This window comes from Protopterus annectens, chromosome 3.part1 (assembly GCF_019279795.1).
Source record: "Protopterus annectens isolate FY-2018-M chromosome 3.part1, PAN1.0, whole genome shotgun sequence".
In the NCBI taxonomy this organism is placed as follows: Eukaryota; Metazoa; Chordata; order Ceratodontiformes; family Protopteridae; genus Protopterus; species Protopterus annectens.
This window is the reverse complement of record NC_056732.1, coordinates 1,510,617,795-1,510,643,703: the sequence shown is the minus strand read 5'-3', so window position 1 is coordinate 1,510,643,703 and position 25,909 is coordinate 1,510,617,795. Positions and strand designations below refer to the sequence as shown.

At 43.0% G+C, this 25,909-nt stretch overlaps 1 protein-coding gene across 1 annotated transcript in view; it reads right to left on the bottom strand.

Moving 5' to 3' along the window:
- Positions 1-25,909, bottom strand: part of LOC122797796 (nucleolar transcription factor 1-A-like) — an 892,813-nt gene that overhangs the window by 364,725 nt on the left and 502,179 nt on the right. The window contains exon 11 of the mRNA XM_044066317.1: positions 12,646-12,687. Within this exon, the coding sequence (XP_043922252.1) occupies positions 12,646-12,687 (42 nt within the window). The remainder of the gene's footprint in view (positions 1-12,645; positions 12,688-25,909) is intronic.

Sequence of the window (25,909 nt, the reverse complement as noted above, 5' to 3'; positions counted from 1 at the left end):
GAACTTGTTTGTCTGGCGTGAGGTAAGCCATCTGGGCCATTGTATTTAAGCTGGCACCCAGGAATATAATCTGTTGCGAACGCACTAGTTTTGACTTCTTTTCATTTACTGTGTACTCTAGAAAAATTAACAACCTTTTTACAAATGCCAGATGCTGCAGAAGAATGTCTTTTGTCTCTGCTTGAATGAGGCAGTTGTCCAGGAATGGATATATTTGAATTCCTTTTTGTCTGCAAAATGCAATTACTGGTGCCAGGCACTTTGTGAAGACCCTGGGCGCAATAGATAAGCCAAAGGGCAGTGCAGAGAATTGGTAGTGCATTGTACCAGCTTTGAATCTGAGCCTTCTGCAATTTTGTCTGATAGGGACATGCAGGTATGCCTCTCTGAGATCCAGAGTAACAAGCCAAGCCTTCTTGCCTAGCATGGGTAGAAGCTGCTGTAATGTCAACATTTTGAATTTTGGAATATCCAGGTAAGTATTTAAAATTGAAAGGCCTAGTATGGGTCTCCAGGCCTTGTCCTTTCTGGGGACCAGGAAGAGTCTTGAGTAAAATCCTTGTCCTTGTTCCTGTTGTGGTACTTTTTGAATAGCTCTCATGTCCATGAGGGCTGATATTTGTTTTTGTGCCTCTGCCCATTGATTTTGTGGCAGGTCTGGTATTCCTTTTAGCCTTGGTAAAGTATGGAAGTGGAACCTGTAACCTTGAGACACAATATTCAGAACCCATTTGTCTTGGGTGACTGTTTGCCAGTTTTGAGAAAAAAGTGCTAGTTTTCCCCCTAAGGGGGCTTCCAAAAGGGAAGTGCTTGGCGTACTAAGGGGAAAAGCCATTGTGACTGTTTCCTGTAAGGTTGAGACTTGTCCTCACCTCCTTTTGGGGTTGAGGTGCCCCACTGCCGTTGTCTGTTTGAGCCTTGGGGTTGAGATCTGCCTCTTGGGCGTCTGTATCTGCCTCTCTGTGACCTGTCTGACACTGGAAAGGACCAATTCTTTGTTGGCCAATTTCTGCTAAATCAAGATGGCTGTACCTGTAAGAAATCCTTGACTGTTTGCATAGATTTGGCTTTATCCTCCATTTTCTTTAACACCTTCTGCCTTAACACCAAACAAGGCATCATACTGTAAAGGAGCATCCAATAATTTTGCCTTAACATGATCAGGTAAACTCTGTTCTTTTAACCAAGCATGTCTTCGAATCACAGAACCTGTAACTGCGGCCCTACAAGAGGCCTCTAAAGAATCAAAACCACACTGTAGAGTATGTTTTCCCACCCGTTCAACTGCATGCAATAAATCCTGCATTTCTTTACGATCAGGAGCTTCTGAGCTTGCAAGCATTTTCTGTTTTAACTGAGCCATTAAATATTGTTGGTACTTAAGCATGTGAAACTGGCAAATTAAAGCTCTTACTGCTAAAGTTGCAGAAGTGTATACTTTCTTCCTCCATCTATCCAAAGCTCTGGAATCTCTGTCAGAGGGCACTGGATTTTTTGCAATGGAAGCCTTAACCCCTTTTGGACCCTGAGAAATAGTTTCTGGATCCGCGGAAGGATTTTTATAAAGAAACTTGTGAGAGTCTGGGACTCTATAATATCTATCTGGCTTGGCTGGTTCAGGGGGCAAAGAGTCAGGAGATAAGCTGGATTCAGAGAACACATCATCCACAATATCAAGCACAGGCGGAATAGCCAGGGGTCTGTGCTGAGGCAATAAAAGGAAATCCCCGAGCCTTTTCTTGGATTCTGAGTAATCCTGACTTTCCCAATGGAAATGCTCCCTCATGGTATGTAAAGTTTCCCCAAAAGAGTAATCCTCAGGAGGAGAGGCTGAAGGGATAGATTCTTCAGCATCAGAGTCCTCATAAGGGGGTAGAGAGTATCCCTGGTCTGAAGAGGAATCAGATGAAATGGAAACCTGATCAGAGGAATCATAGTCTGTATCCTACCTAGGCCTTTTCTCAGGAGGGGGATGGGAACCCCTGATTAGAGTAATGAGGTCTTCAGCCATTTTAAGCAACTGTTTTTTTAGGCATGGAGGACTGTCCAGGAGAATGCTGTACTTATTTCTTTGTCTTTAATGGTACTTTTGTCTTGGCTGTTGTTTTAATGGTAAGTTGTGAAGGTCTGAAAACACCCTCAGAAGCCCATGTCTGCTCAGCGGCTCAGGACCCATCTGAGGGATTAGTTTCCATAGGCCCAATACCTTGAGTTTCCAGAGGCCTAGCTGTCTCCACGTGGGAGTCGGAGGCGGCCTGTGGCTCTGAGGTAGCGGGTGTCAGGGGCTGCGAAAGTGCCTCACTGAGAACCGGCAAACCGGCGACTAGCCTAGAAGAGGTTTCGTCGTCGGTTTTGGACCTCGGATGCCTGTCTATATCCTTGTCCTTGCATTTTTTCGGTATTGTGGTCGTCGGTTGATCCGACGGCACAGTATAATTGAACCTTAGGCCAAAGTAGTGCAAAGCAAAATCAAAACGTCTTTTTATAGTGCGTTTGTTAAATCTAGCACAAAACCGACAACTAGCGACGTCGTGATCAGGGCCTAAGCATGGAATACAGTAAGAGTGGAAGCCCTTATGAGGTATTTGCTTCCCACAAGAATTACAATTATTAACCTTTTCTGACATCAGTCTGAGGCAAGAAAAAAGTTTCCCCAACGGGGTACTTAGCTTTATTGAAGACTTCGGATCTGAAATTCGACTTCGAAAATCTCAAGAGTCGGCCGACCGGCACTTGCAAACTGCTTCTGCTTCAGGCACTGCACGGCAAGAAAGACTGAAGAAAATGTCGTCGGATGCATCTTATATACCCCTGGCGCACTGACGTCAGGGAAGAAGTGACAGCAACCGACGCCGGACCAAGACTTTGGAATTCTGGCCGACTGCGGGACCACCTGACGGCAGGAACATCAGGTAGGAAGCCTATGAAAGGATTGTATGGTAGCAGCTGAGAGGGCAGTACTCTAAGGTAGTGGAAGGTAGCTTATGTTGCATCATGGCAGGGACATGACCATGACTTTGTGGAAGTAGTCTTTAACTGCTATTTTAAAGGTGTTAGGGTTAGTGATACCTCTGACATTATGGGGTAGTTTGTTCCAAGCATTTGCTATGGAATAGCTCTAAAGTAATTTACCAATATTTTTGTTGGGCATGTAGACTTGCAATAGGTTCTGCTGACAGCTACGGAGAGAGTGATTGGGATTATAGGATTAGATGACAGTGGAGAAAGACAGGAAGAAGGCTGATGGAAGACTGAATGAGCCAAGAGAAGCTGTGGTATTAGGATTTGGTGATGGAATTCAAGTCACTGAAGATTTCTTAGGGCAATGCAATGGTGGGTGCGGTAAGGTAGGTTGGGGGCAAATCAAGCTATTTTGTTATAGGTAAGTTCTAGTTTAGTGAGAATATTTGATTGGCGGTGTGTGAGAGAATAGGGGCAGCATAGAGCAGTGTGGGGAGTAGAAAGGCTTGTGCAAGGGAGAGTCTGGAAGCATTTGTAAGGTATTTATCAAGTCTATAGAACAGACCTAGTTTTTGTGTGTCTTTTTAATGCACTGCTGAGTGTGTAGATCAAATTTGAGATGGTTATCAATTATAACACCTAGGAGTTAGGTGTGGGGTTCAGATGAGATGGTAGTTTTATTAAGGGAGGAGACAGAGAAGGAAGATCTGTGATGCTGAAAGAAGGTAGGGAGAAACTAGAGGAGTTTAGTTTTCTTAGGGTTCAGTAGTAAATGGGGGGAAGTAAGCCCTCTTTTGACAGAGTGGAGGGATTCTTGGGTGAGGGTAAGAAGGTGTGTGATACTGTTAGTGCAGGAGATAATTGTGGAGTCATCAACATATTGAATAATGGTAGAGAATGGGCAAGAAGAGTGGAGGTCATTAATAAAGATGTTGAAAAGTAGGGGCCAAGGATGGAGCCTTGGGGCACCCCAGTTTGTACTGGAAGAAAAGGAGAGAGGTTTGATTGCCATCTCACAACCTGGAATCTGTTAGAGACGTAGCTGGAGAACCATGCTATAGTAGAGTTAGAGAGGTTAAGAGAAGCACATTTGGATAGTAGTAGTTTATGAGAAACAGTATCAAATGCTTTGGATAGATCTAGAAACAGGCAGGAAAAGTACAGTTGTGTACACTTACCATAAATGTAGATGTTCGAGTGTATTCACTGTTGCAGTCATTACATCTGAGTAATCTGCTGGCAGGTTGCCCTCAGTCGGCCTGAATAACAAAGTCTTGGGTCCTGCGTCAGTTGCTGTCTCCTCTTCCATGATGTCAGGTCGTCAGGGCTATAAAACATGCAGCCAACGCCATTTTAATCAGTTTTTCTTGCCCTAGATGTCAGGTGCCCCACAAATGGGGAGCAAAAATATATATATATAAATAAACTGTAAATATATAAATGAACCTTAGAACATAAAATTTACCTTCAACTAAAAGAAAATACACCACAAAGGCTTTTGAGTATAGTGAAGGAAAGAAAAGGTATAGAATGGGGGATGGCGGGTGGGTAACCCAGACTGCAACAGTGAATACACTCGAACATCTACATTTATGGTAAGTGTACACAACTGTACTACGTTCTTCATGTTTCACTGTTGCAGTCATTACATTTGGGTAGAATCCCAAAGCTATGGATGGGAGGATGGAACAAAACAGCATTAGGAGCAGCTACAAGGCCCTGCAGGACTGCAGTGGCAAAGCCTGCCCTGGATTTAGAGAAGAGAGGTAAATGGTAATGCTTTGTGAATGTATGAACAGAGCTCCAAGTAGCAGCTTCTAGAATGTCTTTGGTTGGGACCCCTCTGAGAAAAGCTGCTGAAGTAGAGGCAGCACTTGTGGAATGGGATCTGATCCCCTTGGGCACAGGTTTACCTTGGGGCAAATAGCAGAAACGAATGCAGTGGCTTATCCATTTAGAAACAGTCTGCTTTGATATAGCCTTCCCCTCTGATCCTGCAGCAAATGCTACCAGTAGTTGCTCAGACTTTCTTAGAGATTTTGTCCTGTTTAAGTAGAATCTTAGTTGTCTGTGTACATCCAATGAATGCAGAATCCGCTCCACCTTGTTCTGCGGATTTGGGAAAAATGTTGGCAGGTGAATGGTCTGGTTAACAGCCACACTGGATACCACCTTAGGCATAAAAGAAGGATTGGTCCTGAGGGCCACCCTGTCCGGGTAAAATATAATGAAAGGCTCCACTGCCATGAGAGCCTGAGCCTGTAGTTCTGAAACCCTTCTTGCCGAAGTGACTGCCACAAAAAAAGCTGTCTTCCAAGATAGAAATTTTATATCCACAGCAGTTGCTGGTTCAAAAGGAGGCAGGGTGAGTTTTTCCAGCACAAAATTGAGGTCCCATGCAGGAGTTGGTGTTCTCCTCGGAGGCCTTATATTTTTGGCCCCTCTGAGATACTGTTTTAGCAGTGGATGAGAAAAGAGGGGAGGCTCTGTGTTGTAATGAGCCAAGATGGCAGAGGCATGGATTTTCATTGAAGAAAAAGATAGGCCCTTCTCAAGCATCTCAGTTAAGTATTGTAAAATCCGAGGAATATTGGGCTTTGCTGTGTCTATTCCTTGTGCTTGGTTCCAAGCACATAATCCCTTCCATTTATCAACATACGATTTTCTAGTACTGGGCCTTCTGGCTTCCAAAATGACATCCATCACAGGTTTACTGAGAGATGTGGTTTGAATAATTAGTTGATTAGCCATGCTGCAAGATTCAGAGTTTGGAGATGAGTGTGCAGAATTTGATAGTTCTGCTGAGACAGTAGATAGGTTCATAGGTTCATAGGTTCATACTAGGCTATCTGCCCGAGGGCATTTACAAGCCTAGCCCATCGTTTTGTGGCTTACGCCACCCCTTTAGTATGGGGAACTATACCCCTTATTTTGCTGTGCCTCTGTCGAGCAGTGACACTGAGGTAATCCCTGGGGTATATCTGCGATCTCCCATCCATTGGTCAAGATTTCTCTTGAACAAGGCCAGCGAGGTGCTCTGCCTCACATGTACCGGGATTTTGTTCCACAGCATAGGGAGTCTTTGGGTGATGAATCTATCCCTCCAGCACGCCCTATTAATAGCCGTGTCGAGGTTTACGCCTCCGCCTTGTGGCTCTGATGGATCTAGATTTTTTGAGGTGAAGCATATTCATCAAATCTGGGTTTGACATGGCCTTGTATGTTAGGCAAAGGTCACCTCTGAGCAAGCGGTAAGCGACTGAATAGAGCTGGAGTTCTTTCAGTCGGGCAGCATAGGACAGATTTTTGAGACCCTTTATCCTTTTGGTGAGGAACTTTTGTGGCCTCTCCAGCTGCTGCAAGGTGCTCCAGCTGCTGCTGCAGATGAGGTGTTTGAGGCAAGTACCACAGAGGAAGGTGTGACACATTCCTTAGAAGTGGGTACCAGTGTTGGTGAGGCCCGTCTGGAGCAATTAGGATCATTTTTGTTTTTTCCTGTCTGATTTTTAGTAAGACCTTGGAGAGTAGAGGCAGAGGGGGAAAGGTACAGACTGATAGGTTCTTCCAGCTGAAGGATATAGCATCCACTTTCCATGCTTTTTTGTGATGAGTTCTTGTGCATAATTTGTCCAACTGATAGTTTTGGGGAGAGGCAAATAGATCTATGTCTGGGCTCCCCCATTTCTGTGTTAACATGCTGAAGATTTGTGGATCCAGTTTCCATTCGTGCAGGTCCATAAGATTTCTGCTTAGGTCATCTGCCAGAGTATTTTGCTTTCCTGGCAGGAATTGAGCTTGAAGATGTATTTGGTAAGTCAAGGCTGTGTTCCACAAGGCCATGGCTAGTCTGCAAAGGGGATAGGAATGGGTACCCCCCTGCTTGTTTATGTACCACATAACTGTGGTTTTGTCTGTCTTTATCAGTAGTTGTCCTGGATGAAGTAAGTCCTGGAAGGCTGTCAGAGCATTCTGAACAGCTAGCATTTCTTTCTGGTTGATATGCAGATGCATTTGGTTTGGGCTCCATTTGCCCTGAATGCATCTCCCTGCCAGGTGACCCCCCCAAGCATAGTCTGATGCATCTGTAGTTAGGGTTTGGGTGGCAGGAGGTAGAATGAATGACAGTCCCTTGTTTTGGTGACATGTCTCTGCCCACCAAAGAAACTCCTGTTGTAGGCAGGGAATGAGAGGAATCATTGTTTCCAGGCTGTGACGATGCTGACTCCATAAACTTTTTAGGTACCATTGAAGTTTCCTCATATGCAGTCTCGCATATGGAATTAGTAGAATGCAGAATGCCATGAACCCCAAAGCCTGCAGAATTTGTCTTGCAGATAACTGGGTTTTTGTTGCCATTTGTTTGAAGTATGTTGTCAATTGCATTTGTTTGTCTGGCGTGAGGTAAGCCATCTGGGCAATTGTATTCAAGCTTGCACCCAGGAATGTAATTAATTGAGAGGGTACCAGTTGTGATTTATTTTCATTTATGGTGTACCCTAGGCATGCTAGAAGCCTTTTTACAAATGCAATATGTTGAAGAAGAGTGTCCTTGTCCTCTGCCTGAATGAGACAATCGTCCAGATAAGGATAAATTTGAATGTTTCTTTGTCTGCAGAATGCAATTACTGGTGCCAGGCACTTTGTAAAGACCCTGGGCGCAGTAAATAAGCCAAAGGGCAGTGCAGAGAATTGGTAATGCAAAAAACCTGCTTTGAAGCGGAGGCATCTTCTACATGATTCCCTTATTGGGATATGCAGGTATGCCTCTTTTAAGTCTAGAGTTACTAACCAAGCATTCTTGCCTAGCATAGGCAGTAGCTGTTGTAAAGTCAGCATTTTGAATTTTGGAATGTCCAGAAATGTGTTCAGAATCGATAAGTCCATTATTGGATGCCATGAATTGTCTTTTCTGGGTACCAGGAAAAGTCTTGAATAAAATCCTTGTCCTTTTTCCTTTTCTGGTACCGGATGAATAGCCCCCATATCCATGAGGGACATGACTTGTTTCTCGGCCTCTGCCCACTGGTTTTGTGGCAGATTCGGCCATCTGTTTGGAATTGGCAAAGTATGTAAATGAAATCTGTACCCCTGGGATACTATGTTTATTACCCACTTGTCCTGGGTAATTAACAGCCAATTTTGAGCATGAAGTGCTAGTTTTCCCCCCATGGGGGCTGCCAAAAGATAAGTGCTTGGAGATGGTAGAGGAAAGTCATTGAGACTGCTTACTGTACGGTTTTGCTTTGTTACCTCCAGATTTGGAGGTGGAGGCACCCCATTGCTTTGACCTGTAAGATCCCTGTGATTGATATCTGGAGCCTTTTGAGTGCCTAGGTTTGCCCTGAGTGGCTCTGTTGGACACAGAAAAGGACCAATTTTTAGTAGGCCAGTGCCTACTGAACCTGGGTGGCTGCATTTGCAAGAAATCTTTTACAGTTTGCATAGATTTAGCTTTGTCTTCCATTTTCTTTAAAACCTCTTCTGCCTTATTACCAAAGTATCATGCTGCAAAGGGGCATCCAACAATTTAGCTTTAACATGATCAGGCAGATTTTGCTCCTTGAGCCAGGCATGCCTTCTTATCACAGATCCAGTAACGGCGGCCCTACAAGAGGCCTCCAAGGAATCAAAACCACATTGCAAAGTATGCTTTCCAACCTGTTCTGCTGAATGCAATAAATTCTGTAACTCTTTAATTTCCACACAATCAGAAATCAACATCATTTTCTGTTTCAGCAAGCCCATAACATGCTGTTGATATTTAAGCATATGAAACTGGCAGTTTAAAGCCCTGATTGCCAAGGTTGCAGACGTATAAACCTTCTTACCCCATCTATCCAGCGCCCTGGAATCTCTATCAGAAGGGGTAGGATTTTTGGCTGTAGAAGCCTTAACACCCTTGGGACCCTGAGAAATAGTCTCAGGATCAGCAGCAAGATTTTTGAAAAGAAATTTGTGGGCGTCAGGAACCTTGTAATATTTGTCTGGTTTACTAGGAGCCGGAGGCAGGGAATCAGGAGCCATGCTTGATTCCGAGAACACATCATCAACAATGTCTAATACAGGAGGTATTGCCAAAGGCCTATGCTGAGGAAGAAGAAGGAAATCCCTAAGCCTCTTTTTTGATTTAGAGAAGTCCTGACTCTCCCAGTGAAAATGTTCCCTTAAAGTATGCAAAGTCTCTCCAAAAGAGTAATCCTCAGGACGGGATGCAAATGGGATGGATTCCTCTGTATCAGAATCCTCACAAGGTGGAATAGAAAATTCCTGATCAGAAGAGGAATCAGAAGAAATGGAAACCTGATCTGAAGATGTATAATCAGTGCCTTGCCTAGGCCTCTTAGCAGGGGGAGGGGGGTTGGAACCCCTGATCAAGGTAATTAAATTCTCAGCCATTTTGATCATCTGTTTTTTAGGCATAGGGACCTGAGCACGTGGCTCATGCATCGGTTTTTTTAGACATAGAAGTTTTTTGACCTTGTTTTTGTTGCTGGCGTTGGTTTAATATAAAAATGTTGAGGCCTGAAAACACCCACAGAAGCCGGTGCCTGCTCAGCGGCTCCAGACCCATCCAAGGGAGAGACATCCGCGGGTTCAATACTTTGCGAATCTCATGGCATACCAGACTCCAAATGGGTCTCGGTAGAGGGCTGCGACTCAAAAGTAGCAGGCATCAGGGGCTGTGAAAGCACCTCACTGAGTACCGACGAACCAGCGACTGGCCTAGGAGAAGCTTTGTCGTCAGTTTTGGACCTCAACGGTTTGTCTCTGTCTTTTTCCTTGCATTTTTTGTGAACTCCGGTAGTCGGATTGCTAACTGATGACATTTCAGGATAGTTACATTTTGAAACAAAATATTTAGAAGCAAAAATATACCGACGCTTAATAGAGCGTTGGTTAAATTTAGCACAAAACCGACAGCAAGGCACGTTGTGATCAGGGCCTAGGCAAGGAATACAGTACAAATGAAAATCCTTATGAGGTATTTGCTTCCCACAAGTAATGCAATTATTAACTTTTACTGACATCGGTAAGGAGCAAGAAAAAGTTTCCCCAATGGGGTACTTAGCTTTAGTTTGAAGACTTCGGTTCTGAAACTCGAAAATGAAAATTTCAGGAGTCGGCCGACCAGCACTTGCGAACTGCTTCTGCTTCGGGCACCGCGCAGCAAGAAAGACTGATTAAAATGGTGTCGGCTGCATGTTTTATACCCCTGATAACCTGACGTCATGGAAGAGGAGACAGCAACTGACGCAGGACCTAAGACTTTGTTATTCAGGCCGACTGAGGGCAACCTGCCAGCAGATTACCTAAATGTAATGACTGCAACAGTGAAACACAAAGAACATATAACTTATTGTTATCATCTGATTTTGTGATAGTGTTAATGAAGGATGTCAGAGCAGTAGCAGTACTGTGCTTTGGCCGAAAGCCATGTTGTGTGGAGGTAAGGAGATTTTCTTGGAGAATATGATCGAGGAGCTGTTTGTGGATGCATTTTTCAAGGATTTTTGAAAGGGGAGATAAGATGGAAATAGGTCTGAAGTTAGAGGAGTCTGTTGCAGTACCACCTTTATGTAATGGGATAACATAAATTTTTTTTCCAGATATCAGGCACAGAGCTTTCCTTGATACAGCTGTTGATTAATACAGAGATAGGGAAAGCAAAACGTTAAATAATTTGTGTTAAATAATCATCAAGAAATAAATCTGTCTTCCTATATGCTATATTTATTTCATTCCTTGATACAATTTCTTACTTGTCTTGCTCCTGGAGCATGTTAAAAATCTTGCTAGTATAGTCTATTTTGTTCATAAACACTACACCCCCCCTCCCTTGTCCTGTTACATTATCCTTACTTTTTTGTTGGATCTTACAGTTTGTAATATGCCATTCTCTTCTTTACTTAAATCTTAGCTTTACACTTGCAGCTTATCTAAATATTAAATCCCTTTCACAACTTTTTTTCAAATGTTGATACAAAAGGGTTTAAAGGGGGTTAAAAGTACTTTTTTCTTCCATAAAAAATCAGCCTCACTATAAATGTTTACACGTTCCTTATGGTTAAGTTTCGAGTATTAAATTTTAGTTCAAGTATAGTATTCTTACTGTCCATCTGTTTATGTGGTACAATATTTTATACTTTTACTAAACAAAGAAAAATGACCTTATTTAATTGCCATTGTACTATAATTAAAATTGTTAAAACCTCCAAAGCTAAGTAAAATGCTGCTATGTGAACTCATTATGTTATCATGTGTGTGCTGTCCAGTCATTTTTGGTTCCTCACACATTTCCGATGGTGTGTTGAACCTCTTGAAAATGGTGGGGGTTATGTGGGGAATTGTCCATTGAAGCTTGATTTTCTAACCTCTAAACCCATATCAGAATTGTGTAACAAGTTAAGTTTGCATTCTTCGTGGGAACTGAGGTAAAGTTTGTTCATTCCTAATGGGTCTAGAGAAAAAATTATGACTATTAAAAGGTGGCTTAGATGTCCTTGGAAGGGGATATGATGTATTACTAAGGTAGTCATTAAAGTCACGTATAAGCTTTTTCTGCTTCTTCTATAAAACTAAATTTAACATTTTCCTCAACCCTTCTCAACATGTTGTTTAGATCTTAACATATTAAACAATAAATCATTAGTGATTCTGTGGTTCAAAGTATTAATCCCTTAAAACAGTTCTGAGACAAATATGCTATTCCTTTTAACAATAAATTCTATCAGTTCACAGCCATGTCTATCAAGGACAGCAGTAAGTTCTTGACAGTAACTACTTCCCATACCGATGCCATTAGGGAACTTCTAAACTCTCAGCCCTTTAGGAATTCTTCTGGTCTTAACATATTCTTTAAATAATAGTGACCAAGTTGTAGGTTACGCACCTTAAGTAGTTTTCTCTCAAACATCTTGATCAACTGGGTCTATATTAAATTGTCGAAACGGCATTACAAGTGCATATCTTGGCTTGTAGTTTGACCAATTTGATGAGCCAGTGACCCACACAGGCACTTAGTGAGCTGATGTTTAGCTTGGTGAACACAGGACTTCACTGATGACAACAAGGACCATGAACTGAACTAAAAGTGGCAATAAAGAACTGGCAGAATGGGAAGATGTGTGGGCACAGGTATGTGCTGATTTACCTCATAGTACTAATCAGAGCACAATGTACACATTGCTAGCCACTGATTCCTCCAAGTTGTTTTGATGAATGGCAACTGATGGAGAAGAATATGCCAACCAAGACCCCAAACTAGGACAGTCCTCAATTTTAGATCATTCAAATATTTTTCTTATCTTCAAGATCCTTACTTAATAGGTTCTATACCTTTTGGACAACAAGCTTGATCTCAGGTCTACAAATGAAGTAAAATAAAAAAAATGGTCACTCACTGAAGAACATTCAGTTCAAATGCAAACCAGGTCATCCACAAACAAAATATGAACTTCACACCCTAATCCTGTCAATCTGTACATACCTACTATGACTTTAGTAAAGTGATGATTAACCAAAATGGTGTTCCACACAGACCCTACAAAAGCCTCATTAGTACTGAACTGTTCAAGGGCTCCCTGACCAGTTGTCAAGCCATACCACCACCTTGACTGCCTTTACCACCTGCTGTTGTCTTTGCATCAGTTATGAAGATGTAATTATAAAAACACACAAACATACCTCCAGGAACCGATGCAGATCAGCTTCATACTGCTTTTTTTTCTGAAATAGAAAATAAAATAAAAATGACTACATAACCTTCTACTACACCCCAAGCAAACAAACTCTCTTCAGTTTTAAGGTCTGTTAAGTCTGAAAAAAATTTAAAAAAAAGTTATATACTTACCATAATGACAGAGCTAGATAAGTGGGTTCATCCTAGTTAACTGTAAAGTTGAAACCATAAGCGCTCAGTCTGTTGAATATCTAAAACTTTTCTAGGCTATAGCTCTTCCCCTTTGCCCATAATACTCTGCACTGTAGCTTCTTCTCTAGATCTTGTGCATCAGTTGAAAGTTAAGCACAACAATAAAAGGTACAGTTGTGTACACTTACCATAAATGTAGATGTTCGAGTGTATTCACTGTTGCAGTCATCACATTTGGATTATCTGCCTACATGTAACCCTCAGCCGGCCTTAATACCAGAGTCTTCGGATTTCTGCATCGGATGTTGTCGCTTCTTCCATGATGTCAGGTCATTAGGGGTATAAAACATGCAGCCGATGCCATTATATCAGTTTTTCTTGCCCCAGATGTCAGGTGCCCCCACAATAGGAAGCAATTAAACAGTATGGTAAACCCCCCATCAAAAAGCAAATACACAAGAAAAAATAGATATACCAACCAGAAGGAGAGGTAGAGCCAAGAGAAGTCAGGGGGCTGGAGGGAGGGTAACCAGGACTGCAACAGTGAATACACTTGAACATCTACATTTATGGTAAGTGTACACAACTGTACTATGTTCTTCGTGTTTCACTGTTGCAGTCACAACATTTGGGTTGATTCCCAAAGCTACGAAGGGAGGAGGAAGTTAAAGAGCATTAGGACCAGCTAATTATTTCATGCAAGACAGCAGTGGCAAATCCAACTTTGGATTTAGAAAAAATAGGCAAGTGGTAATGCTTGGTGAAGGTATGTACAGAGCTCCAGGTAGCATCTTCTAGGATGTTCCTGGTAGGGACCCCTCTGAGAAATGCCGCAGAGGTAGATGCAGCCCTGGTGGAATGTGATCTTAACCCCTGTGGGGTAGGTCTTTCATGGTGCTTGTAGCAGAAATGAATGCAATGGGCTATCCATTTGGAAATAGTTTGCTTTGAAATGGCCTTCCCCTCTGCCCCTGCAGCAAAGCTAACTAGCAGCTGCACATATTATCTGATAGGCTTAGCCCTGTCCAAATAGAATCTAAGTTGTCTGTGCACATCCAGAGAGTGCAGTATTCGTTCCCCTTTGTTTTGTGGATCAGGGAAAAAAGTAGGCAAATGAATGGACTGATTTAGGGCCACAGAAGACACCACCTTGGGCATAAAGGAAGGATTAGTCCTGAGGGAAACCCTGTCCGCATGGAAGATAGTGAAGGGTTCCACTGCCATGAGGGCCTGTAATTCAGACACTCTTCTTGCTGAAGTGATGGCTAGAAGGAAGGCTGTTTTCCAAGAAAGGAATTTCAACTCTGCTGTAGCAGCTGGTTCAAAGGGGGGAAGAGTGAGCTTTTCCAATACAAAGTTAAGGTCCCAGGATGGAGTGGGAGTTCTCTTGGGGGGTCTTATATCTTTGGCCCCTCTAAGGAATTGCTTTAGTAATGTGCTGAAATGGCAGAGGCATGCATTTTAATTGACGAGAAGGATAGGCCCCTGTGGAGCATATCTGTTAATCTGTTAAGTACTGTAGAATATGAGGTAAGCTAGGCACCGTTGTGCCCATCCCCTGAGCCAGGCTCCAGGAACAGTATCTTGTCTACTTTTCAGCATAGGATTTTCTAGTACTAGGCCTCCTTGCCTCCAGAATGACATCCAGTACCTGCTTACTGAGGAATGCTAAGGAAGAGCTCAAGGAATTAGCCAGGTGGCAAGGTTCAGGGTTTGAAGCTGAGGATGCAGAATCTGGCCTGCCTGCTGGGACAGCAGGGAAAGGGTCTGAATCAGGGGCCATGGTTGTAGCTGTGCCATACTCCGCAAGAGGAGGTACCAGAGCTGGTGCGGCCAGTCTGGTGCAATGAGTATTGTCCTTGGCTTGTCCTGTTTGATCTTTAGTAGAACCTTCGAGAGGAGAGGCAGAGGAGGAAAGACATCAACTGAGAGGCTTTCCCAGGTAAAGGACAAGGCATCCACTTTCCAAGCTTGGCTGTGGGTAGTTCTTGTGCAGAATTTGTTTAATTGGTAGTTCTGAGGGGAGGCAAACAGGTCGACCTCTGGAGTCCCCCATTTGTTCCTCAAGAGGTTGAATATTTTGGGTTCTAGTTTCCATTCGTCTGGGTCCATAAGATTTCTACTTAAGTCGTCTGCCAGTGAATTTAGTATGCCTGGCAGGAATTGAGCTTGCAGGTGTACTTGGTAGCTCAAGGCTGTGTTCCACAGAGCCATGGCTAGTCTGCAGAGAGGGTATGAGTGGGTTCCCCCCTGCTTGTTTATGCACCACATAACTGTGGTGTTGTCTACCTTTACCAATAGCTGTCCTGGAAGAATACAGTCTTTGGAGGCTGTCAGAGCATTCTGTACAGCTAACATTTCCTTTTGATTGATATGCAGGTGTATCTGTCTTGGGTTCCATTTGCCCTTAATGCACTGCCCTGCCATGTGAGCCCCCCATGCATAGTCTGATGCGTCTGTTGTTAGGATTTGGACGGCAGGGGGTAGAGTGTAAGAGAGTCCCTTGTTGTGGTAGCAGGCCTCTGCCCACCAAAGGAACTCTGTCTTGATACAAGGAATGATAGAAATCATTATTTCCAGGTCCTGAAAATGTTGACACCATAGGCTTTTTAGATACCATTAGAGTTTCCTCATATGCAGTCTTGCATATGGAATTAGTAAAATGCAACACGCCATGAACTCCAGGGCTTGCAGTATTTTCCTTGCAGATAGCTGGGGTTTTGTGGCCAATAGTTTGAAGTAGGTTGACAAATAAACTTGTTTCTCTGGAGTGAGGAATGCCATCTGGGAAGTTGTGTTCAAGCTTGCTCCCAGGAATACAATCTGTTGGCAGGGTACTAGGTGAGATTTCTTTTCATTGATGGTGTACCTCATTGAGGTTAGAAGTTTCTTTATGAATGCCAGGTGTTGTAATAGCAAGTCCTGGCTTTCTGCCGGAATCAGACAATCGTCCAAGTATGGGTAAATTTTAATATTTCTCTTCCTGCAAAATGCAATGGCTAGAGCTAGACACTTTTGAATACCCTGGGTGCAGTAGATAAGCCAAAGGGAAGTGCAGAGAACTGATAGTGCATGAAGCCTGCCCTGAAGCATAGGTATTTCCTGCAAGACTCCCTTATTGGGATGTGCAGGTAAGCTTCCGTTAAGTCTAGGGTTGCCAGCCAGGCATCCTTGGCTAGCAAGGAAAGAAGCTGTTGCCGAGTTAGCATTTTGAATTTTGGAACTACCAGAAAGGTGTTGAGAATAGAGAGGTCCAGGACAGGATGCCAGGAGCTGTCTTTTCTGGGTACCAGAAAAAGTCTTGAATAAAAACCTTGTCCCCTTTGAGCTACTGGGACAGGCTGAATAGCCCTGATACTGAGAAGAGAGAGAACCTGCTGTTGGGCCTCCGCCCATTGATTTGGGGGTAGGTCTGGCCAACCATTTGGTGTTGGTAGTGTGTGGAAGTGGAATCTGTATCCTTGGGAAACTATGTTCAAAACCCATTTGCCCTGGGTAATGTGTTCCCAGTTTTTTGCATGCGGGGCAAGCTTTCCTCCTAAGGGAGCAGGTATTAGAGCAGGGCTTGGAAGGGTTAAGGTTAAGTCATTGTGCCAGTTTTCCATAGGGGGTGGCTTACTACTCCCTGCTTTGGAAGTGGGAGCCCCCCACTGCTTAGGTCTGTGTGTAGCCTGAGACTGTAGCCTATGTGGTCTGCTGTTCCTGGGTTTGGACTGAAAAGGCCTAGATGGGACTGGAGAGGACCAGTTTTTTGAAGGCCAATGCCTACTGAATCTTGTAGGCTGTACTTGTAGGAAATCTTTAACAGTTTGCATAGATTTAGCTTTTTCCTCCATCCTTTTGAGGACGATTTCTGCTTTGTTGCCAAAAAGGCGGTCTTGGTTTAAGGGGGCATCCAGTAATATAGCTTTTACATGATCTGGCAAGGTTGTTCCTTAAGCCAAGCATGCCTTCTAAGTACAGACCCAGTGACAGCAGCCCTGCAAGATGCTTCTAAAACGTCAAAACCACATTGTAAAGTATGTTTACCAACTTGTTCTGCAGAATGCATTAAATCCTGTAATTCTTTGTGTTCAGTACAGTCAGGAATCAACATAATTTTCTGTTTAAGTAGCCCCATAACATGCTGCTGATACTTTAACATATGAAACTGGCAATTTAAAGCCCTAATGGCCAAAGTAGCAGAACTGTATAACTTCTTAACCCATCTGTCTAAGGCTCTAGAATCTCTATCGGAAGGGGTAGGATTTTTGGCAGCAGTAGCCTTAATACCTTTTGGTCCTTGAGAAATGGTCTCTGGATCTGCAGAATGACTCTTGAAGAGGAACTTGTGAGAGTCAGGTACTCTGTAATACCTGTCAGGTTTTCTGGGTGCTAGAGGTAAAGTGTCTGGGGAAAGGCTAGATTCCAAGAAAGTATCATCTACAATGTCCAGAACAGGAGGGATAGCTAAAGGCCTTTGTTGAGGTAGGAGTACGAATTCTCTAAGTCTCTTTTTGGAGTCAGAGTAATCCTGGCTTTCCCAGCCGAAATGCTCCCTAAGAGTGTGCAAGGTTTCACCGAAAGAAAAATCTTCTGGAGGGGAAGCAGAGGGAATGGAATCCTCTGCATCAGAATCCTCATAAGTAGATAAGGGCAAATCCTGGTAATCAGAAGGAGCAGAAAAATCAGATTCCTGATCAGAAGGAAAATCAGTTCTAGGTCTCTTAGAGGGAGAAGGCTGGCTTCCCCTAATTAAGGTAATGAGGACTTCAGCCATTCTAAGCATTTGTTTTTTTGGGATATGGACCTGAGCCTGCGGTTTGGTCGTCGGTTTTCTAGGTGCGGTGTGAATTTTAGGCCTGGATGAAAACTATGGCGTCAGTTTAATATGAATGTCTGTAGGCCTGAATACACCCTCAGATGCCGGTGCCTGCCCAGCGGCTCCGGACCCATCCAAGGTAGAGACATCCACAGGTTCCATAGCCGAAGAAGCATCTCGCGGCATACCGGACAATGAATGGGTCTCAGTAGAGGCCTGCGTATCAGAAGTATCAGGTATCAGGGGCTGTGAAAGTGCCTCACTGAGTATCGGCGGACTGGCAACTAGCTTAACTGAAGCATCGTCAGCAGTTTTGGACCTATGCAGTCTGTCTCTGTCTTTATCCTTCCTTTTTTTTGGAAGATCGGTAGTCAGATGGCTTGATGAACCCATTTCAGAGTGCACAGAACAAATACAAAAGTAATTAGCTGGAAAAATAGCCCGGTGACGAATAGTTCGGGCGTTGAATAAGGCACAAAACCAACAACGAGGGACGTCGTGGTCTGGGCCTAAGCAGGAGATGCAGTAAGTATGTAAATCTCTATGAGGTATTTGCTTTCCACAGGTAAGACAATTGTTAACTTTTACTGACATCGGATAGAGCAAGAAAAAGGATCCCCAACGGGGTACTTCGCTTTTTTGAAGACTTCAGGTCTGAAAATCAAAAACGAAAATTTCAGGAGTCGGTCGACCGGCACTTGCAAACTGCTTCTGCTTCGGGCACTGCACGGCAAGAAAGAATGATGTAATGGAGTCGGCTGCATGTTTTATACCCCTGACATCAAGGAAGAAACGACAGCATCCGACGCAGAAATCCGAAAACTCTGGTATTCAGGCCGGCTGAGGGCTACCTGCAGGCAGATGACCCAAATGTGATGACTGCAACAGTGAAACACGAAGAACATCCACATATACAAAAGCCAATAACTAGCACTAATAAATAGATTCATAGGTTCATAGATTAGTACTAGGCTAACTGCCTTTGTGGGCCATTTTAAGGCTAGCCAATTACCCCATGGGAGAATCATAGGTAAATAGGTAGGTACTAGGCTTTCTGCCCGAAGGCATTTATAAGCCTAGCCAGAATATGTTGGCTTTCGTTGCCCTCTTAGATTAGTTCCCTGTGCCTCTGTCCGGCAGAGACATTGTAGTGATCCCTGGGGTGAACTTTCTGTTTCCCATCCACTCATCAAGGTTTCTCTTGAAGAAGGTTAGTGAGGAGCTCTGCCTAATGTAGATTGGAATCTTGTTCCAGAGCATGGGAAGTCTCTGGGACAGGAATCTATCCCTCCAGCACATCCTATTTATTGTTGTGGTGAGGTTTAGATCCCTGGAACATGTGGCTCGAGGGGATATGGTTTTCTTTAGGTGGAACATGTCCATCAATTCTGGGTTGGACATGGCCTTGTATGTCAGGCAGAGATCACCTCTGAGTAGGCGGTATGCAACCAAGTACAGCTGGAGTTTCTTCAGTCGAGCTGCATAGGGCATCTGCTTGAGGCCAGTGATCCTCTTGGTGAGGAACTTCTGTAGTCTTTCAGTTGTTGCAGGTGTCTTGTAAGGTACTTCCCAAATGGGGCAATGTACTCTATGATGGGTCTGATGAGTGATGCATAGAGGGGCCCAATGACCTCTTTCGATCTGGATGCAAACCCTTTTGTGATTAGGTGGGCCACACAGAAGGATTTTCTAACCACTTTGGCAATGTGATTATCAAAGGAGAGGTTACTATCTACTTGGGTCCCCAGATCCCTTATTATGTCTTCCGTATTTAGGGGGCTACCACCTATGTGGTAGTTTGTGGGTACTTTACTTTTTCCAAAGGGGATGACTATGCACTTTTTGGCATTTAGCTTGAAGCCATGGTTTTGACATCAGGTATCTGTCTCAATGAGACCCTTTTGGAGGATGTCTGTGTCAGCTGGAGAGTCAATTATAGCTCCTAGTTTGCAGTCATCTGCAAACTTGGTCAGCCATAGTCCTCCTGTGCTTGCCTGTACCTCTGAAAAGTATATGTCGAACAGGAGGGTTCCTAGGACTGAGCCCTGGGGAACGCCACTTGTAACCGGTTTAGAGTCAGATCTAGCCCCCGCAACTCTTACCATGTGGGTTCTGTCCGTGAGCCAGTTGGCAACCCATCTCATGATGTAGGGGTTTATGTTCAGGCTGGTGTGCTTGTCTATAACCTGAGTGGGGAATGGTATCGAAGGCCTTTGCGAGGTCTAGGTACGCTGTGTGGACCACCTTTCCCTCATCTATAGCCTTGGTAACTGTCTCAAAGAAGTCCACCAGGTTTAGGAGGCATTATCTGCCCTTAACAAACTGGGTAGGGTCCAGTGTTTGGAGGTTTCCAATGTCTCTGTTAAAGAGATCCATGAAGATGCGCTCCATAGCTTTGCAGACCAAGCTAGTCAGGCTTACAGGGTGATAGTTCCTGGGGTCCGTTGTGGCTCCACCTTTGTGGAGCAGAATAACCATTGCTGTGTGACACTCTGTGGGCACGTAGCCTGAGGAGAGGCTGAGTTTAAACAGTGTGTTTAGATGAGGGGTTAGTTCATCTCTGAGCTTGTGTAGGACGCAGCCTGGGACACCATCCAGTCCCATTGATGCTGTGTTTTTGGCTTTGGAGAGGGCTGTTTTAACCTTAGTGTCTGTGATTTCAGGGGCACTACATTCTTCTGGTATAGTTATGGGCCCTTTTGGGGGTGAGAGGGGGGGTGAAGTTTGCACTGAACCTGTCTGCCAGGATGTTAGCTATATCGGTCAGTTCAGTGTATTTTGTGCCATTCTGCACTAACTCCAAGTAGATCTGAGAATTGCCACTTAGATTCTTGACATAGCTAAAGAATGTCTTGTGGTTATCTTTGGAGTCCATGGCAATTTTTCTTTCAAAGATAGCCTTGGATGATTTTATGAGGAAACGTAGTTTCTTGCTGATACTGATCAGGGATGTCTTCCCTTCTTGGGATTTTACTCTTTTCTGTACTAGTTTCCTCCTTCTACTGTATAGCTTGTTTATGGCAGGGGTCCACCAGACTGGTTTCCTTTTCTTGGAGGAGTGAGTCTTGGTTTTGTTTGGGATAGCACAATCCATCCATTCTTGTAGGTGCCCGTAGAGTGCATTAATAAAGGATTTTGCAGCTTGGACAGGGTTATCCTTCAGCATGGGGGCTTTGAAACTTCTCACCTCAGTCTTAAGTAACGTGAAGTTTGCTTTTGAAAAGTTTTTCACGGTGGTTTCTTTGACCGGGGGTGGTGGCGGAATGTGGATATCCAGAGTGATTAGTTTATGATCAGATCTAACCAGCAAGGGGTTGATCTCCGGTGTGGAACACTGGTCGCCCATGTTGGTGATGACCTGGTCCAATATGTTGTCACCTCTGGTGGGGGTGTTGACCAGTTGATCCAGGGCTTTTGAGTTTATAAATTCTAGGAAATGTTGGGCAAGGGAGTTCGTACTTGAGTAGTTCTCCCAGTTAATGTTTGGGTAATTGAAATCACCCAATATCAGGGTGTTTGGTAGGACCTTTATGTTTCCCAGTGTTTCCAGGAATGCGGAGTGGGGGTCCTGGGACATGGTGGGTGATCTGTAGCAAGCTATAATTTGAATAGCAGTTTTGCCTGTTGTTAGTTGCATGTGGATGATCTCTGAAGCATCGTGCTGTGCCACTAATCTGGAGGTGTGGGTATCCTTGATGAATATGGATACTCCCCCGCCTTTTGTATTTCGGTCCGGGTTTTGTAGCTGAAATGTATGATACGAGTTGTAGCCTGGTAGTGCTGGGGTGCTCTCTGGAGCCTTAAACCAGGTTTCTGTTACTGCACATATATCGATTTTCTCCATACTGAGGAGTGCCTCGAGTGCGTGCATTTTGAGGTTTAGACTTCTGGCATTGAGCAGCATTACCCTCAGTTTTTTGTTAATTGTGCTATTAACGGCGGTGGGTTTGTCTTTTGAGCCTTGCCTAAAAAAGGCACTATGGGGTGGCAAGAGCCTTGGCCAGTATTCGAAAGCCTAAGGGTGGCAGGTGCAAGCCGTCTCTAGCAAAGCAGCGTGGTTTGTCGAGCATGTCATCCCAGACTGACAGACACTGGATCCCCTTTGAATGACACCAGAAGCTTAGCCAATTGTTGAAAATTATATTTTTTTCTCTATACCGTGATATCATTCTTGGTGAGGGCAGGATGCTACTCAGGATCAGGGTCATACCGGCCTCGGCTATGTGATCAGAGAGCTCCTCCATGTCTCTTTTCATGTAGTCCAGGGAGGTACGGCTCAGGTTATTCACACCAACATGGACAATGACACAGTCATATTTGTACTTGTTCTGGAGTGACCTGAGTGCTTGTGTTATGTGGCGGATCCTGGCACCCGACAGGCAACTAACAGTAACCTCCCTCCTTGTTCAGCCTAGTGAGTGGGACGTCAGTGTGCCTGACTATAGAGTCACCTATTACTAGTGTGTTGGGTATGTTATTTTGCCTTAAGGGCTGTGATTGTGTGGCACACTTGTTTTGTGAAGTATGTGTTTCATGGTTTGTGTTGGGGGGGGGGTGGAGGTTGCTTGGATGTCTGCTTTGGAGGTCCATGTTGCTTCTGCAGATTTTTATTTAGAGCCTCCGAGCATGTTTTTGTGTATTTATGTGTGTTTTTTGTCAGTGCTGGTTTCATAGGTCTATATGAGACTGATGGTGTGATGCAAGTAATTCTCTTCTCCTCTTTACTACCTGGTCCAGTCTTGGGTTGAGAGAGCTTAGCCTACAGTTTGGCTGTATAATTGCATCTCTCGCATGTATTAGTGGTTGGTGAAAGGAGGAGAGGGTGAGGTAAACACCTCAACCATTATGCCAACCTCCCACCCCACACACCATATTTGCCAGAGGCAGCTAGAAGAACTGCGGGTATGTTAACAAGGATGGTCCTGCTCATCCACATTTATCCTTATGGAAATACATAACTTTCATGTCTTGCAAAAGGAAATCCATTTTCAATAACATGAAGCCAGTGTCCTAAGCAATTAATTTATGAGACACTGAAGCACAACTCATTGATGATCCAATATACAGAATTAAACATTCTGAAAATAAAACCACATTCAAAGATTTAAAATGAGCATTTTGTGTGTGTGTGTGTGGGGGGGTAAGACCCATGGCATCCCCAGAACTTACAGACGCAAACTCCATGGCTGTACAATTACAAGAAAGGGAAAATCCCAACAAGAATGGAACCACTGACAATGCACACTTAGAAACCACACCAACAGTGATTTCCTATGGAACACAGTAATCTGAGAATTCAAAACTGGGGTGTTATATCCAGAAAGACATACAGAAGGATATCACAGAAGTCTAGGTTAACCATCTCAAGCATATTCTCCTGGATCACCATCACAGAAACATAGCTCTGATAACTGTGGCCTTGAAGGAGGACTGAGACCTAGATGTCACATTTGTGTATGTGTGTTTTTTATACACACACACACACACACACATATATATATATATATATATATATATATATATATATATATGGGTCTAGGACACATGCTCGACTAGCATTTGTCCGAATCAAAAAACATTGAACACACATACACGAAAGTGCTTAACACAGAAAAGCGCTTCCGTGTATGTGTAGTTAAAAAAAAAAATCTACGCTTCTGCAGGGGGGGTTTCCCCACTGCACCCCCCACACCCCCCCACTACTTTAATATTCTCACTCCGAGATCGCACTACAGAGGGGAAAAGGGAATTTTCCCTTACCCACACTGTAGTCCGACAGGCACACAGAGACGGAATCTTGTCGATGTTAAGCGCTATCGTGTATGTGTGTTCGATGTTTTGTGATTCGGACATATGCTAGTCGAGCATGTGTCCGGATCCCATATACAGATATATATATATATATATATATATATATATATATATACATATATACACACACACACACACACATATTATATATATATATATATATATATATATATATATATATATATACACACACACACACACACACACACACACACACACACACATGTGAGTGTGTGTGTGTGTGTATATACAGTGGCTATAAAAAGTGTACACACCTCTGTTAAAATGCCAGGTTTTTGTGATATAAAAAATGAGACCGCAATAAATCATATCAAAACTTTTCCCACCTTTAATGTGACCTATAACCTGTACAATTCAATTGAAAAACAAATCCGTTAGGGGAAAAAATATAAAAAATAAAAAATGTACAATAAGCCGGTTGCATAAGTGTGCACACCTTTAAACTAATACTTTGCTGAAGCACCTTTTGATTTAATTACAGCATTCAGTCTTCTTGGGTACACACCTGCACTCAATTAAAGAGACTCTGATCAACCCCAAATAAAGTTCAGCTGTCCTAGTACGATTTTTCTAACATTTACTCAGTTGCCTGCTACAGCAAAAGTCATATACATGGGTCTATTTTTAAAGCTCGAAGTTTCAAAACTTCAAATTTCTTATGGTCACGACCATAAGATCGAAGTTTTGAAACTAACTCTCTCTACATATGTCTCTCTCTCTCTATATATATATATATATATATGTAAATATACATATGTAAACACATTCATATATAAATATATAGATATAGATATACAAGCACACACACATATATATTTATTGCATTTATTTACACTTTGTTGACCAGGTTAGTTGCACTAGGAAACCAAAGGCAGTATTCATACAGATTGGGGGAAATTTGACCATGGAACTTCCCCTACTCTTTTTAATAGGGGAGAGTAGTGGAATTCTCATGAGATCAAGAGGATAGTGTAGCCATGGCTGAGCTAGAGGGCCAATACATGGAGTCAGACTCAGTTTCGATCTTAACTTCACTGAATTTGGAGGATGCAAGGGAGGATTTGCAAATGGTGCACATAGTAAACAACAGTTTACCTTCTGAAGTACTACAAAAGATGATGGATGAGACTGAACCTGCTACTCTACAGGTGTTGACTTGGGCAGAAGTAGTGGAGAACTGGTTTCCTGGAAAACATTCTAAGTGGGCAGGAACTACAGAAAGTCCCTTTATATTCTAGAAGAAATTCCATGCCATTGAATGATAAGGTACAGGAAACTCTACCAAACAGCAATACAACTGTGGCTGCTGAGGTAAAATCGGATGCAGAAAAAACATTCTACTGAGGCTGTGCCTGATGGTGCAACTAATATTGAAGATGCAGAAAAACACTGTATCTCTATAAGCTATTGAATTTATTGGTGAATCCTTTGGGCTTCCAAGTAACTGACATCTGCTCATTATTTCAATTAGGTAAACAGCAATTTTGTGAATTTCAGCCATTTGATTTGTCTGACTTCCTTCACAAACTAAATATTAGTTTGGATGATTACTCATGGAGCAAATACATTTTTGTGGGAGCTGCTCTTGTGTTAAAACATTTACATTTAATTAGCACATGCAATGAACATCGGTGTTAGCAATGTGGTCAGTATAGTCACTATATAGAGAAATGAGTTAGAGTGCGCTACTTGACATATAAAAGGGAAAGGCTAGACTGACCCATGTTGCAAACTACATCACTTTTAAGTAAGGTGGAAGGTGATAAAGGAAATACTTTGCATACGAGATTAGAATCTACAGAGACTTTTACAGCATATATAATAGATAGAGAACACACAAAAGGGGTAGGTAAAAGTGTAGGAAACTGCTAAAAGTGATTTGACTGAAAAGGATGATGAGGATGTGCTGCAGGATATGGTTCAGAATAAGATGTAAAGATGTGGTGGTGTCAGAGGCACAAAATTCAACTGCTAGAATAGACAATGTCAATGACAATTCTATTGAAAGCAGTGTAAAGAAGTGCAAAAAGAGTTTACTCAAGAAGAAAATAAGAAAATAAGGTACCGGATGAATTGCTCCATATTATATGTAAATGTTAACAGCTTCCTGAATGGGGATAAAACAATAACCATCTTACATCTGTGTCATTCAGTGTAGAAAGATCATTTATTTATTGGATGTTTGACAGTTAACAAAGCAGCAACACATCCAAGCACAAACTGTATGGGGAAGGGATCCTGTTTGGAGTTAGGGTTTGGATACTTGTTCTGACAGTTGTTTTGCAAGTTCATTTGAGGTGCATTTTTAGCTGTGTAGATACTGTTGCTTGGTAGATTACTTTTGTTGAACTGTTGAATACACACTACAGACTTTAGATTTATAGAGTAATATGTAGACCTGTTTCTACGCTTAGACAAATATTTGGAGATTAATATGTTCATTC